This window comes from Balaenoptera musculus, chromosome 8 (assembly GCF_009873245.2).
Source record: "Balaenoptera musculus isolate JJ_BM4_2016_0621 chromosome 8, mBalMus1.pri.v3, whole genome shotgun sequence".
Lineage (NCBI taxonomy): Eukaryota > Metazoa > Chordata > Mammalia > Artiodactyla > Balaenopteridae > Balaenoptera > Balaenoptera musculus.
The window spans coordinates 86,578,922-86,592,514 of NC_045792.1; the positions used below are offsets into that span (position 1 = coordinate 86,578,922).

At 45.6% G+C, this 13,593-nt stretch overlaps 1 protein-coding gene across 3 annotated transcripts in view; it reads left to right on the plus strand.

Moving 5' to 3' along the window:
• The window catches only part of LDLRAD3 (low density lipoprotein receptor class A domain containing 3), a 258,649-nt gene that overhangs the window by 102,989 nt on the left and 142,067 nt on the right, over positions 1-13,593 (plus strand). For all 3 annotated transcript variants that reach the window (XM_036860961.1, XM_036860960.1, XM_036860962.1), the window contains one exon: positions 10,832-10,957. In XM_036860961.1, coding sequence (XP_036716856.1) covers positions 10,832-10,957 — 126 coding nt within the window. The remainder of the gene's footprint in view (positions 1-10,831; positions 10,958-13,593) is intronic.

Sequence of the window (13,593 nt, forward strand, 5' to 3'; positions counted from 1 at the left end):
TTCAGGTGTACAGCAAAGTGATTCAGTTATACGTATATATGTATGTATATTCTTTTTCAGATTCTTTTCCCTTATAGGTTATTACAAGATATTGGAATATAGTTCCCCGTGCTTTATAGTAGGTCTTTGTTGTTTATCTGTTTTATATATAGTGTGGTGTGTGTCCGTCACCCACATATTGATTGAGCATGCGCTGCTGGGCAGAAACTGTTTGAAAATAATAGTAGTAACTAATAACTATAATAGTAATAGCTAATACTGTGTGATAATACTCTATAAGACTATCTAACACTAAATACTATATACTACCGTATTTATAGTATAATATCAAATAGTAATAGCTAATATGTAATATATATGATGGTAGCTAGTACAATATGAACTATCATAGCTAATAGTGGGTTTCAGGGAAAGTCCTAAGCAATTATTATCTTGTCTCATTTAATCCCCACAGCAACCCAACAAGGGAGGTACTGTTCACATCACCGTTTCCTGATAAGGAAATGCAGGCACAGAGAGGTGAAATAACTTTCAGTACATCACATAGCCAGTAAGTGGTCCCAAAGCACTTGGTTCAATATTGAACCCAGGCAGGCTGACATGCAACCCTGCATTAACTATATAATAGAGTGTTGAAAGGTAAATGTTTATACAGCTTATATAGTTCTTGTATCTCATTGCAATTATCTGTTTATTGTCCTTTTTTCCCCTTCCTCTGGGCCTGGCCTGTGTCCCTTAGTGGGGCTTCTTGCGAGCAGAAGTTTGTTAACCCCACACTCGGTCCTATGTGTGCTGTAAAGAGACTCTGAGAAGTAACGTTAATGGAACCAGTAACTGAAGAGTAAGGCCTGGGGCGGCAGTGGGTTAAGAATCCGCCTGCCAATGCAGGGGACATCGGTTCGAGCCCGGTCTGGGAAGATCTTCCATGCCGTGGAGCAACTAAGCCCGTGTGCCACAACTACTGAGCCTGCACTCTAGAGCCCGTGAGCCACAACTACTGAGCCCGTGTGCCACAACTACTGAAGCCTGTGCACCTAGAGCCCATGCTCCGCAACAAGAGAAGCCACCACAATAAGAAGCCCGCGCACCGCAACGAAGAGTAGCCCCCGCTCACCGCAACTAGAGAAAGCCCGCGCACAGCAATGAAGACCCAACACAGCCAAAAATAAATAAATTAATTTATTAAAAAAAAATTGAAACTCTTAAAAAAAAAACCAGTAAGGCCTTAGATAGCATAAACATTGCATTGGTTTCCGCTTGATTTTTCTCAGGACCATCCATATATGTGAAGAAGAGCAGTTTGTAGAACTGTGAATCGTGTTAGGGAGGGGAGAATATTATCGGATTCCTACTAGATATCAAACATTATGCTGTATTCTCTACATGTAAAATCTCACATTGAAGTCTGTGCTGTCTTTATGCCCCCTTTACAGATGGGGATACTGAGGCCAGTGGAGTTTAAGTGACTTGTCCAAGGTCTCAGCTGTCATGTGGCAGAACTGGGGTAGAAACCCAGTGGGAATGTTCTCTACCGGAAACCCTTCTGACCTCTTAGCCCCAAGGCTCTAGGCCTCCTATTCTTATTATAAAAGAGGAGATGTTTAGAAAGAATTTTCTGCTTGAATTTTCTTGCAAAGCTGTTTCACCTAGATGCCTTCTTTCTATATTTATATTCCAGTTAAGGCGTGTGGTCCTTTTGCTCTTCCACTCCCCAGTGTGTATCTCTGAAACAGCCAAGATGACATTTTGAGAATCATACACTGCAATATTGATCAATGAACTGGTGGAAGTCCACTCCAGTAGTCATGTGGAGGTGAACTGCTGGAACAGGCAAAGGGCTTTTTTGCTCAAGCAGTAATGAATTTGCAAAGGCTTGGATTCCCAGGCCTGGATTTGGCTTGCTGGGCTGTTTGTCATCTGCATTTGGACCACAGTGAAAGGCCGTTTCTTTCCCCCCCAGACTCTTAGAGGATCCAGGGATATACTGCTTTTTAAAAAGTCTGTTATTTTATAAGGTTCTTTTTTCTTCTTCTTGCCCCCAACCATGAAGTCATCTTTGACTTTAAAAGGAACCACAGTTTGACTTTTTACAAAATGAACCAGGGGACTGACTACAGTAGCAATTTCAGATCCATTATGTTCTGTAAAGTTTTAGCCAGTGATGGCCGCATGTGATATTCACTTTGGGGGTCGGGGATGTGCACGATGATCAAAGTATGTGAATTTTATAATTTGGAATCTGTTGTTTTATCTAATTATACTTTAATTCCCACAACTTTAATATGAGTGGAATGCTACCTAGCTCGTAGCACATTTCTTATGAGAAATAGGGTTTTTAAATTTTTTAAATTAAAGAAACGATTACTGGGTTACTTTTACTGATACGAGAAGCAATAAGTTCACACTGACCCCCTTGCTTTCTTCCATTACCACATTGTTCCCGCCTCCAGGGCCTTTGCACATGCTGTGCCCTCTGCTTGGAACAGCCTTCTCTCTGCAATCCCACCAGCACCGAAGTTTCATCAGCTGGCATAGCTGTCTCGTATGTATCCTCGTTCTTTGAGGTATGACGGAGTTTGTGATGAATTAATATTAGTGGAATGGATAACTAAATGAGCAAGGGCCTCAGACTGCCTAAGCATCCATTGATTTGCACCTGCGCTATGTGTATGGCGTCTCTGCTGAGGCCGACTTTCCTTTGAGAAGGCTTTTCTGACGTCAGCCTCCTCCCCAATTTGAGATTAGGTGTACTCTAGCTCCCCCATCAGAGCACTCATGGCACTGCATGCAGAGGCTCGTTTACCACCCTGCATCCTCCCTATCAGTTAGGGAGCGCTGTTGAATCACCACACAACTGACTCAGGGTCTGACAGATAGTAGGATGCTCAGAAATATTTTGTTCTTTGCCAAGAAAGGGCAGTAAAAAAAATGTTGGCCCCTTGAACCCTATTTTGTACTGTGCACAGGTAAAGTGTAAATCCTTAAACAGTGGACAGACCTGGTTAAGAATTTTAAAGTTTTAAAAGGGTCTGATTGCTGGGACAGCAACCATTTGAGTATGAGCCCACAGCTCTTTATGTAAAGCTGAGTTATTTTGTATCTTGCACATGATCGGGGGAAGAACAGAGAAACTGTTGAAATGGGGAAAGAGTGTAGAGAGGCCTGTGGTTTTGTTGTGGGTATTCTTCTCATGGTAAGTACACCACCTGGGATGGGTTAGACTTGACTCGAGGGAGTGATGGTCAGAGCAGGTCCCACACTGGCCCTGTAGCCAGAATTCTTGGAGTGGCAGCTGGTCTGTGCAGTGACAACATCAGGAACAAAGGAATGATGAGGTCCCTTGCTCTCTGGGCATAGACATAGGTGGAATCTGCCCAAGAGGGGTGTTCACACTTTAATGTTCATTGGAATTCACCGTGGGCTTAATAAAGATGCAGATTCCCCTAGAGGAGAGGCCCAGGAATCTGCATTTTACAAGCATCCCTGGGGACTCTGCTGTAGGTGGATCACTGGCCTGCCCTTCATGAAACAGTGCTTTACAAGATGGGAAATTCTGGAGAAATATTGGTAAGCGGGACGGTCCATGTAGCGAGACACTGTCCTTTGTCAGGTCCCTTAGACAGAGGGGAGAGTGCAGTCTGGGAAAATCAGTTCAAGGAGCAGCTCCCGGAAGGAGGGACACTTTGCATTAGCCCGTGATTATTGTACCCCAGGGAGACCAGCTCCAGCCAAGACTGATGCTCTGCGCCCAGTGCCAACTTAGAAAGATAGAAAAAAGAGTCATGGTTTCCTTGACTGGATAGGAATGTCCCCTGCTCTGTGAAGTAATGAAATACACATGTAAAAATGAAGAGAGACAGAGATAGATGGAGCATAATAGAGCACGAGCAGCAGTGAAGGACCAACGGAACACACGCGCAGAGGAACCGGGGGGGGGGGTGTTCGCAGCCTGCTTCTAGGAATATCGTCGCCAGCAGGGGAGAATCAGCCCTCCTCGGACCGTCCTGGGCTGGAGGCTTTTCCCGTAGTCATCTGTGGCCAGAAGACAGTACCAGTTCCTCAGGGAGGAGGCAATTGATGATCAAAAAGATGCCAAGGGCTTCCCTGGTGGCGCAGTGGTTGAGAATCTGCCTGCCGATGCAGGGGACACGGGTTCGAGCCCTGGTCTGGGAAGATCCCACATGCCGCGGAGCAACTAGGCGTGTGAGCCACAATTGCTGAGCCTGCGCGTCTGGAGCCTGTGCTCCGCAACAAGGGAGGCCGCTATAGTGAGAGGCCCGCGCACCGCGATGAAGAGTGGCCCCCGCTTGCCGCAACTAGAGAAAGCCCTCGCACAGAAACGAAGACCCAACACAGCCAAAAATTTTTAAAAATTAATTAATTAATTAAAAAAAAAAGATACCAAAATAGGAAATATGCATATCCTTTGACCTAGCTGTTATATCTTAAAGGGATTTTGTACAAGTGGGGAAAATAATGTATGCATCTGCATGTGCATCGTTTATTGAAAACACCCCAAATGTCCATCAGTAATGGGACTTCTGGGTACATAAGATGCAGTAAAATTACCCTTAGCTATTAAAAGTGATGGTGTGGACCTGTAGTTATCGACATGAAAAGACGTCACAATATATTTTTAAGTGACAAAAGCCGGTTTCAGAATAGCGTCGTATTTTATTCAGGTGCATTTAAGCAAAACTGTATGCCCAGATTCCTATTTATTAATTCAGTTAGTAATTATTGAGTAACCTATGTACCAGGCACTTTTCAGGGCATTGGAGGTAGAGCAACGAACAAGATAATGGTCCTCTGCCACTTGGAAGTGAAGTGCTTGGAACCAGCAGCGTCGACATTGCCTGGGAGTGTGTTAGGAATGCAGAATCCCAGGCTCCATTCTAGACCTACTGCCTTTTAACGTGGTCCTAGGGCTGTCCGTTTGCATGCTATAGTTTGAGGGACCGTGCTTCTGGAGCTTGTTGCAAAATGGCCCCAGTGGATTTCCCTGGGTGGCGGCAACGTGGGGTAAGTTTTGCATTGCCTGTGTCCGTTTCTCATCGTTTGAATTTTTCACGGTGAGCTATGTGTTGAGTTTACAAAGCAAGGATGCTAATTTGGCAGAATAGCCGGAGGCTCCTGCCTCTGGTTCTGTGGGCTGTCTCGGGCACACACCAGCAGGATCCTGGAGCAGGAATCGGAGGCGACCAGAAGGTGGAGGTCGTGACTGTGGCTCCTTTGGGCCATCCCAGAGGTCTGGAAGAGAGACCCTGAATCCCTGCGGCGGTGGCTGGAGCTGCTGCTGCAGCCTGAGAGATGCCGCAGGTCTGATGAGCTGAGTTTCTGGCTGTCCTGGCTGAGCAGGGAGGCTCCGGCGTTCAGACTCTGTCCAGCTCTTTTGTGTCATCACTATGGGAGAGTCTGGACCAGCAGCTGTCGACGGCAGACCTGCGCTGCGGTATCTGTCATCCTCCAGGCCCAGTGGGCAGCCCTGCGCCCTGCCTGAGCAGATTGGGAGGTACAGGCATGCTGCCTGGTGAAGAGCATTTCTGTCCAAGGCTTGGGAAGTTCTGGCCATGCAGACGGGGGGGTCTGAGCCTTTTCCTTGGGGTCTCTCTTGAATCTGGTCCCTGATGAGGGGTTTGGCGGGATGTGACCCTATAGCACCCCACCTAAATCACAGGTGTAGTTGAAAGAGGGTAGATGCAGGGGCATGAGGACTGGATTGCAGACCAGTCTGATCCTAAATTAACTAAGTGACTTTGGGCAAGTCCCAAATTACCTCCTCGGGCCTCAGTTTTTTCATCTGTGAGTCATGAGACTCAGTTATGGAATGAAGCCGTGTGGACTACCTGCTGGGCCCCAGATGTTATGCGTAGGAAGATGGGGTCTTTGTTATGAGGGCATCACAACCTGGTGACACGGGAACATCTCTCGGTTCCCCTCTCGTTCTGATGTGAGCCCCAAATGCTGCTCTGAGGGCTTTGGCCTTCCTGCGTTTTTGTTTAGGGCGATAGTGAGTAGAGGTTATTGCAGATGTACGTCCTTGCTGGTAAAAAAAAAAAAAAAAAGTCGACAATTGTGTTAGTCCTTCCTCCACTCCCATCTAGTTTTAAAAAATATTTTATTTTACTGATCCGTGAAATCCAGAACTGTGGCATTCAGGCTCTAAAAGGAAGGGGAGGGCTCAGGTCAGGAAATAAACCAACCCCCAGGAGAGCCCTGAGCCCTGTCTTGCTGCTGGTGAAAGCTGCTGCTTTGAAAATTTCACGGAGCAGGTCCTTGAAGAGTGGTGGATTCAAGGGCTCAGTGGGATGGAGTCGCCCTGCCTGCCTTTGTCAGGGCAGTTTTAGACTCAGAGTTGGTCTTCTACTTCTGCCGGGGGCTGCTGAGTTTCATGCTGAAATCTCCCCTTCGTGGAAATCGGGGCGGGCTGGGGACAATCCGGACTTTGTCCAGGAACCCCCCGGGGCCCACGGGGGCTCGTGCAGGCAGGGAGCTGCTGCCAGTGGTGGGCTTCTCTCTGAGCCTCTGCCAGGCGCTCAGCAGGCCGTCTGTGATCTGCCTCACCGTTGCCTGAGCAGGTGTCTGCTGGTGCAGATGTAAATCATAACAGGACAGGCTCCCTGACAGAGACGGCAGCTGAGCATTGCTGGCAAGGCAGGGAGTCTCGTTAGTGATTCCTGAAGACGCTACAGGGCCAAGGCCAAAGAGCTGGTCAAGTGAATGGTAGCTAATGCATTTATAATTACTCTTATTCTCTTTTCTCTTTCTTTGTCTCATAAAGTCCAGTCCTTGGAGCTGGGCTGGGCCTTAGAAGTGTCTAAGGAGGCAGTAGAGTAGGTGAGTCAAGAAGTAAAGTTTGAGCCTTGACTCTGTTTATCAGCTGTGTCAGGCGCCTTCACTTCTAGACCTATTATCTTTTCTGTAAAATGGGTTTTTGTGAGGAGGAAATGAGATGATATCTGTAAAATAGAGCACAGTGCTCAGCCCATACTAAGCATTCAGTAAGTGCTAGCTGTGATTACCCAGCCCCACTCTCTCCTTTTATGGGCTCATTTGTATATTCGGCAGTATTGATTAGGTACCGTGGTAGGCACTGTACAGTTGCAGCTCCTTCAAGAATGGTGAATGAAAGTATTCAAGTGAGTGTGTGTGCATCCAAGCTCAGCACAAAGCCAGTGACATCTATCCTATGAAGGAAAAGAAAGAAACAGAGTAAGGACTAGAGCGCCTGAGGGTAGGGAGCGGGGTTTCTACTGTAGACAGTGCACTGCTTAAGGAGACCTCAATAAAGTAGAGGAGTGAGCCATGCTGACCTCTGGGAGAAAGACAGTCCAAGCAGAGGGAACCACAGGCTGCAAAGGTCCTGAGGCAGGACTGTGCCTGATGGGCTTGAGGAGGAGCTGGGAGGCCAGTGTTAGCCAGAGCATGGAGAGTAGGTAGGCATGAAATTAGAGGGGGTCCCCTGGAGTGGCACGATGCTGTGATGGCGGCTGTGGGCTTTTCTAAAGTGTTGGGAGGGCAGAGACGTTTTGAATGGAGGAGTGACGTGTTGAGTTTACAGGGAAACGCTCTCAGGTTAGATGTCAAAGCCTATAGGTAGCTTTTCTGCCCTGATCCCTGAAAGGGTGATGGGAGCAAGGATGCCCGATCCTCTAATTTGAGCATCCCTCACTGGATCTGACCTGTGACAGTTATTGCCATGGCGTCTGCTTACTGCAGACTTTCTATTTCCCACATCTCTTCTGTGTTTATGAGTTGGACTTCTTCTCCCTCATTTATGTATTTATTCAACAATTATGGGTCCAACAGATCTCTGGGTTACAATCCAATACTATTGTTGTTCGTTTTGTTGCTCAAATTGTTCTAGCTTTGGCCATTGGGAGCTCGTGCAGGTTGACTCCTGTGTCCTTTGGACATGCCTCCATCGTATTTTAAGCACTTCTTCACTTTCTGGCAACACAAGACGCTCCAGGTTCATCTTGTATTTTCCCCCAGGAATGAACCACTTCTCCAGGGAGCCCTGGTTCTCTTTATTGGATCATAGAATTTAGAAACCAAGATCTAGGTGCTGGCTATGCTTATTGCTGTTGGGGTGTACTGCTTCTAGTCTTTCTTAGCAGATGAGCTAGGAGATATATGTACGTACACTAACCCATGCACACACACAGATCTATATTTCTATCTGTCTATCTATCGATCTATCTATCCATCCATCCATCTATCCATCGATCTGTCTTTACAAACCTTGAGTTCATATTGATGCCTTCAATTCCAGTCCAAAGCCTCGGGGTTCATTTTAGTCTTCTCACTCTCTTTATTTGTAATTTCTTCCTCTGATAGTGAGAAACCTTGCTCTTATTATCTGTAATATACTTACCTATTTGTTCAACCCTAGTACTACACAAAAGGCAGTTTCAGAATTGCTGACTCATACCCCTGTGAGAAACAAATATAACTAGAGTACTTGTGAACAGTTCTTTTTTTCTTTAGCCTTATAGAATCCAGGCAAAATAATGTTTACCAGAGTTACGTAGGCTACTTCTTTTCTTCCCCACCTCCTTCAGTGTGGTGCTGTTATTCATCTGTAATATAGTTATGTTCATTTGTTGCTGTTTATATTTCATTCTGAGCCCTGCCCCCAACACACACATGCACACACACATGCACACGCACATGTACTTGATTTTAATTGTTTACATTTTGGGTATGTGAAATATTATCATGGTTCTATGAGTCAGAGCTATACAAATAGACTCAGAGAAGTGTGCACCCTTCTCATTCCTGCTACCTTGTTCCATTCCCATTTCCCTATTCTTTCCAACATTTTCTCACCCACCCCCTGTAGGTAACCAGTCTCTTTGGTTTCTGGTTTATCCTTCCTATATTTCTTTCGCATAGATGAACCAATACATGTATGTTTTCTTCGATTCCCTTCTTTCGCTATATGGAGGGGTAAAGTACTGTAGATACTCTTCTGCACTTTGCTTTTTTCACTTAACAGTATGTCCTGGAGATCACTTCCTATCAGTTCATAGAGATCTTCCATAATGAGCTTTTTAAACTTGGGTAATCAGAAAAAGAAATTTAGCAGCCCAAGGATCAATTTTCAAGTTCTATAAGCCTAGTGATGTGATGATGATGATGATGAATAGCATATGTTTTACCATTAATTGAGCGTCTACTGTATGCCATGCTCTGTGCCAAGCATTTTATATAGATTACCACACTGAATCCTTCCCCGGGCCATATGAGATAGATATTACCTCCAGTTTACCAATGAGGAAACTGAGGCTCAGTCGTATTTAGAAACTTGCCCAAGGTCATAAAGATTAGAGCCACAATTTGAACACAGAACACTCTCTCCCAAGTTTGTGCTTTGTGAAGAGCACACCAGCACCATTAGAGTATTTTCAGGTTAAAACAAAGCCATGTGGGTTTTTAAAATCTAGCCACGTCCCAGGCTTAAAATCCCTGTTGATAGTGTACCAGCTATTGCCAAAGTTGGCATGTTATACTGATGGCGAGAATATGAAGGTAATTTACTGCCTGTTCGTTCCAAAGAAATAGCCCTTCCTTCTTGAGGACCATGGGTCCTGCCTCTAAGACAGGAGACAAAAGGGATGCTAGGTGGGGCCTGCTACCTGGGATATAGTAATAGATCCCATCACACCTTATAATCACAAGCCAGAGCAGCCAGCACCATTAACAGGAAAGTACATTACCCCACAGGGCTATTTGGTTAGCAGGACACTCAATCAATCTTGAGTTATAGCAGTTTCTGTTAAAACTGTTTGTATAGCAGGAGTGGAAGAAGGGTTTCTTTGAGCAGGAGTCTGGCTTCTGTTGTGAGAAGTGACAGCCTCTGGCAGAGAGGCAGCACAGTTGAGTTGGATGAGGGTGTGGCTTCTGGACTCTGAGTACTGGGGGCCTCACCCCAGCACCATGTTTTCTAGCCGTGTAACCCTGGGCAAGTCACTTTACCTCTTCAGAGCATTTCTGTGAAATGAGGATAAGAACCACACCCGTCTTTATCAGGGGTTCCCAAGACCACCTTCAGTTTCAGTGATTTACTAGAAGGAATCGTAGAACTCAGCATACAGTCATACCCACAGCTATGACTGATTACAGTGAAAGGATACAAAGCAAAACCAACAAAGGGAAAAGGTGAAGGAGTGAAGCCAGAGGAAAACAAGTCCAGGCTTCCAGAGTCCTTGCCCAGTGCAGTCACACAGGAGGCACTTCATTTCCCCAGCAACAAATGTGCCATAACGTGTGAAATGCTTTCTCCCAGGGAAGCTCGTTAGAGGCTCAGTGCCCAGGGTTTTTACTGAGAGCTGGTCATGCAGGCACCCTCTGCCCAACATGTACCCAAATCCCAAACTCCCAGAAGAAAGGCAGGTGTTCAGCATAAATGCACTGTTTGCATGAATAGTTTAGGCACAGTGAGCCGTCCTCAGGAGAGAATGACGCGAACCTTCCCGACATCCAGTTTCCCAGATGCCAGCCAAGCGAGGGCCAACTTTGCAAGCAAGCCTTTCTAAGGATGGCAGCCTCAGGCCTCTTGAGCCCTGCTGGTGTGGAGGCTGGGCACTGAGGTCCTATTTGGGACCTTGGTGGCAGTGGATGAGCCACTCCCTTCCTGGAGGATGACCCACGTGGGCTTCTAGTCTGGCTGGGTGTTGGAGGTGGGTGCTGGTGGTAAGAAACTTTGGGGACTTCAAGGTAGATGTAAAAGGCCCCAGTTGCACACTCTGAGTTAGCGGGATGGGTACGTGGTGGTCAGAAAACTTATCCTCCTGACGTCTCGTTTGTCTCGTTTGTCCTCCTGCAGCCAAGGCTAAATCGAAATGCGGCCCGACCTTCTTCCCCTGTGCCAGCGGCATCCACTGCATCATTGGCCGCTTCCGGTGTAACGGGTTTGAGGATTGTCCCGACGGCAGCGACGAAGAGAACTGCAGTAAGTGCCGGGGCCTGTGTACCATGATCCCCTGTTCATTCCCACCGGTGGACCTTCCATCCTGGCCGCTCTCATCTGTGTGCTTCTTACACCCACAGGCTTGGGCCTTTTCTCTCGTTACCTGGAATCTATTTGTTACCGCTTATTTCTTGTGTGATTGTGTAGATGCTCAGCTACCATTTATCAGGACCTCTGCTAAGTACACTGGGCCTGGGGCATACTTTGTTTTCAGTTCTGATGATGGCTCTGCAAATGTGAGTGTGTTATCCCCATCAACACATAAGGACTTGAAGTACGAGAGGTCAGTGGACTCATCCAGAGTCACATAGCTTATCAGTTGCAGAGCCAGTTCTAGGTTCATTCAGACGCTCATCTGATTGACCCTGCCACTCAGCACCCCATGTTTAGGTGCTTGCTTTCCTTCTCATTTTGAATTCTTTAAAAAAAGATGTTTATATATTAATTATATACATACTATAAGAATATGCTCTTGAAAGTTGCCATATGATCCAACAATCCCACTCCTGGGCATATATCCAGAGAAACCTCTTAATTCGAAAAGATACATGCATCCCAGTGTTCATAGCAGCACTATTTACAATAGCCAGGACATGGAAGCAACCTAAATGTCCATTGACAGATGAATGAATAAAGAAGATGTGGTACATATAAACAATGGAATATTACTCAGCCATTAAAAAGAATGCAATAATGTCATTTGCAGCAACATGGATGGACCTGGAGATTATCACACTAAGTGAAGTAAGTCAGACAGAGAAAGCCAAATATCATATGATATCACTTATTTGTGGAATCTAAAATATGACACAAGTGAACTTATTTACAAAACAGAAATGGACTCACAGACATAGAAAACCAATTTATGGTTACCAAAGGGAAAAAGGGGTAGAGGGAGGAGTAAATTAGGAGTATGGCATAAACAGATACAAACTACTATATATAAAAAAAATAAACAACAAGGTCCTAGTGGATAGCACAGGGAACTATATTCAATATCTTGTAATAAACCATAATGGAAAAGAATATGAAAAAGAAAATATATGTGTGTGTATAACTGTGAATCACTTTGCTGTACCTATGAAACTAACACAACATTGTAAATCAACTATACATCAATGTTTAAAAAAGAATATGCTCGAGCACTGCAAGTAGCATGAGGGGCGGAGCCTCGGGAGCTCCAGGATCATGATGAGTTGCAGCGGGGATAAGGGAGGATGGGGGCGTCAGCTGCTTCTTCTAGACGCTAAGGAATGCAGCTGGACCTGGATCCAAAACAGGCTCTCCATATCAACCAGGCCCAGAGGACAACGCCTGGCTGGAGGACTGAGTGGAGTGCAGAAGGCTGGCCACTCTGTGCCTTTGGATTGGAGAATTTAACCCATTTACATGTAAGCCATGTGGCTGACAGGGTCTTGGTGCTCTGGCCGGGTGTCAGGCCTGAGCCTCTGAGGTGGGAGAGCCGAGTTCAGGACACTGGACCACCAGAGACTTCCTAGCCTCACGTAGTATCTGTTGGCGAGAGCTCTCCCAGAGATCTCCATCTCAACGCTAAGACCCAGCTCCACTCAACGACCAGCAAGCTCCAGTGCTGGACAACCCATGCGAAACAATTAGCAAGACAGGAACACAACCCCACCCATTAGCAGAGAGGCTGCCTAAAATCATAAGTTCACAGACACCTGAAAACATACCACTGGACGCGGTCCAGCCCACCAGAAAGACAAGATCCAGCCTCATCCACCAGAACACAGGCACCAGTCCCCTCCACCCGGAAGCCTACACAACCCACTGAACCAACTGGGGGCAGACACCAAAAACAACAGGAACTACGAACCTGCAACCTGTGAAAAGGAGACCCCAAACACAGTAGGTTAAGCAAAATGAGAAGACAAGAGAAATACGCAGCAGATGAAGGAGCCAAGTAAAAACATAAACAAACACCAGACCAAACAAATGAAGAGGAAATAGGCAGTCTACCTGAAAAAGGATTCAGAGTAATGATAGTAAAAATGATCCAAAATCTTGAAAATAGAATGGAGAAAATACAAGAAACATTTAACAAGGACCTAGAAGAACTAAAGACCAAACAAACAATGATGAGCAACACAGTAAATGAAATTAAAAATTATCTAGACGGAATCAATAGCAGAATAACTGAGGAAGAAGAACGGATAAGTGACCTGGAAGATAAAATAGTGGAAATAACTACTGCAGAGGAGAATAAAGAAAAAAGAATGAGAAGAATTGAGGACAGTCTCAGAGACCTCTGGGACCACATTAAACGCACCAACATTCAAATTATAGGGGTCCCAGAAGAAGAAGAGAAAAAGAAAGGACTGAGAAAATATTTGAAGAGATTATAGTCGAAAACTTCCCTAATATAGGAAAGGAAATAGTCAATCAAGTCCTGGAAGCATGGAGTCCCATACAGGATAAATCCAAGGAGAAACACACCAAGACACATACTACTCAAACTATCAAAGATTAAATACAAAGAAAAAATATTAAAAGCAGCAAGGGAAAAGCAACAAATAACATACAAGGGAATCCCCATAAGGTTAACAGCTGATCTTTCAGTAGAAACTCTGCAAGCCACAGGGGAGTGGCAGGACATA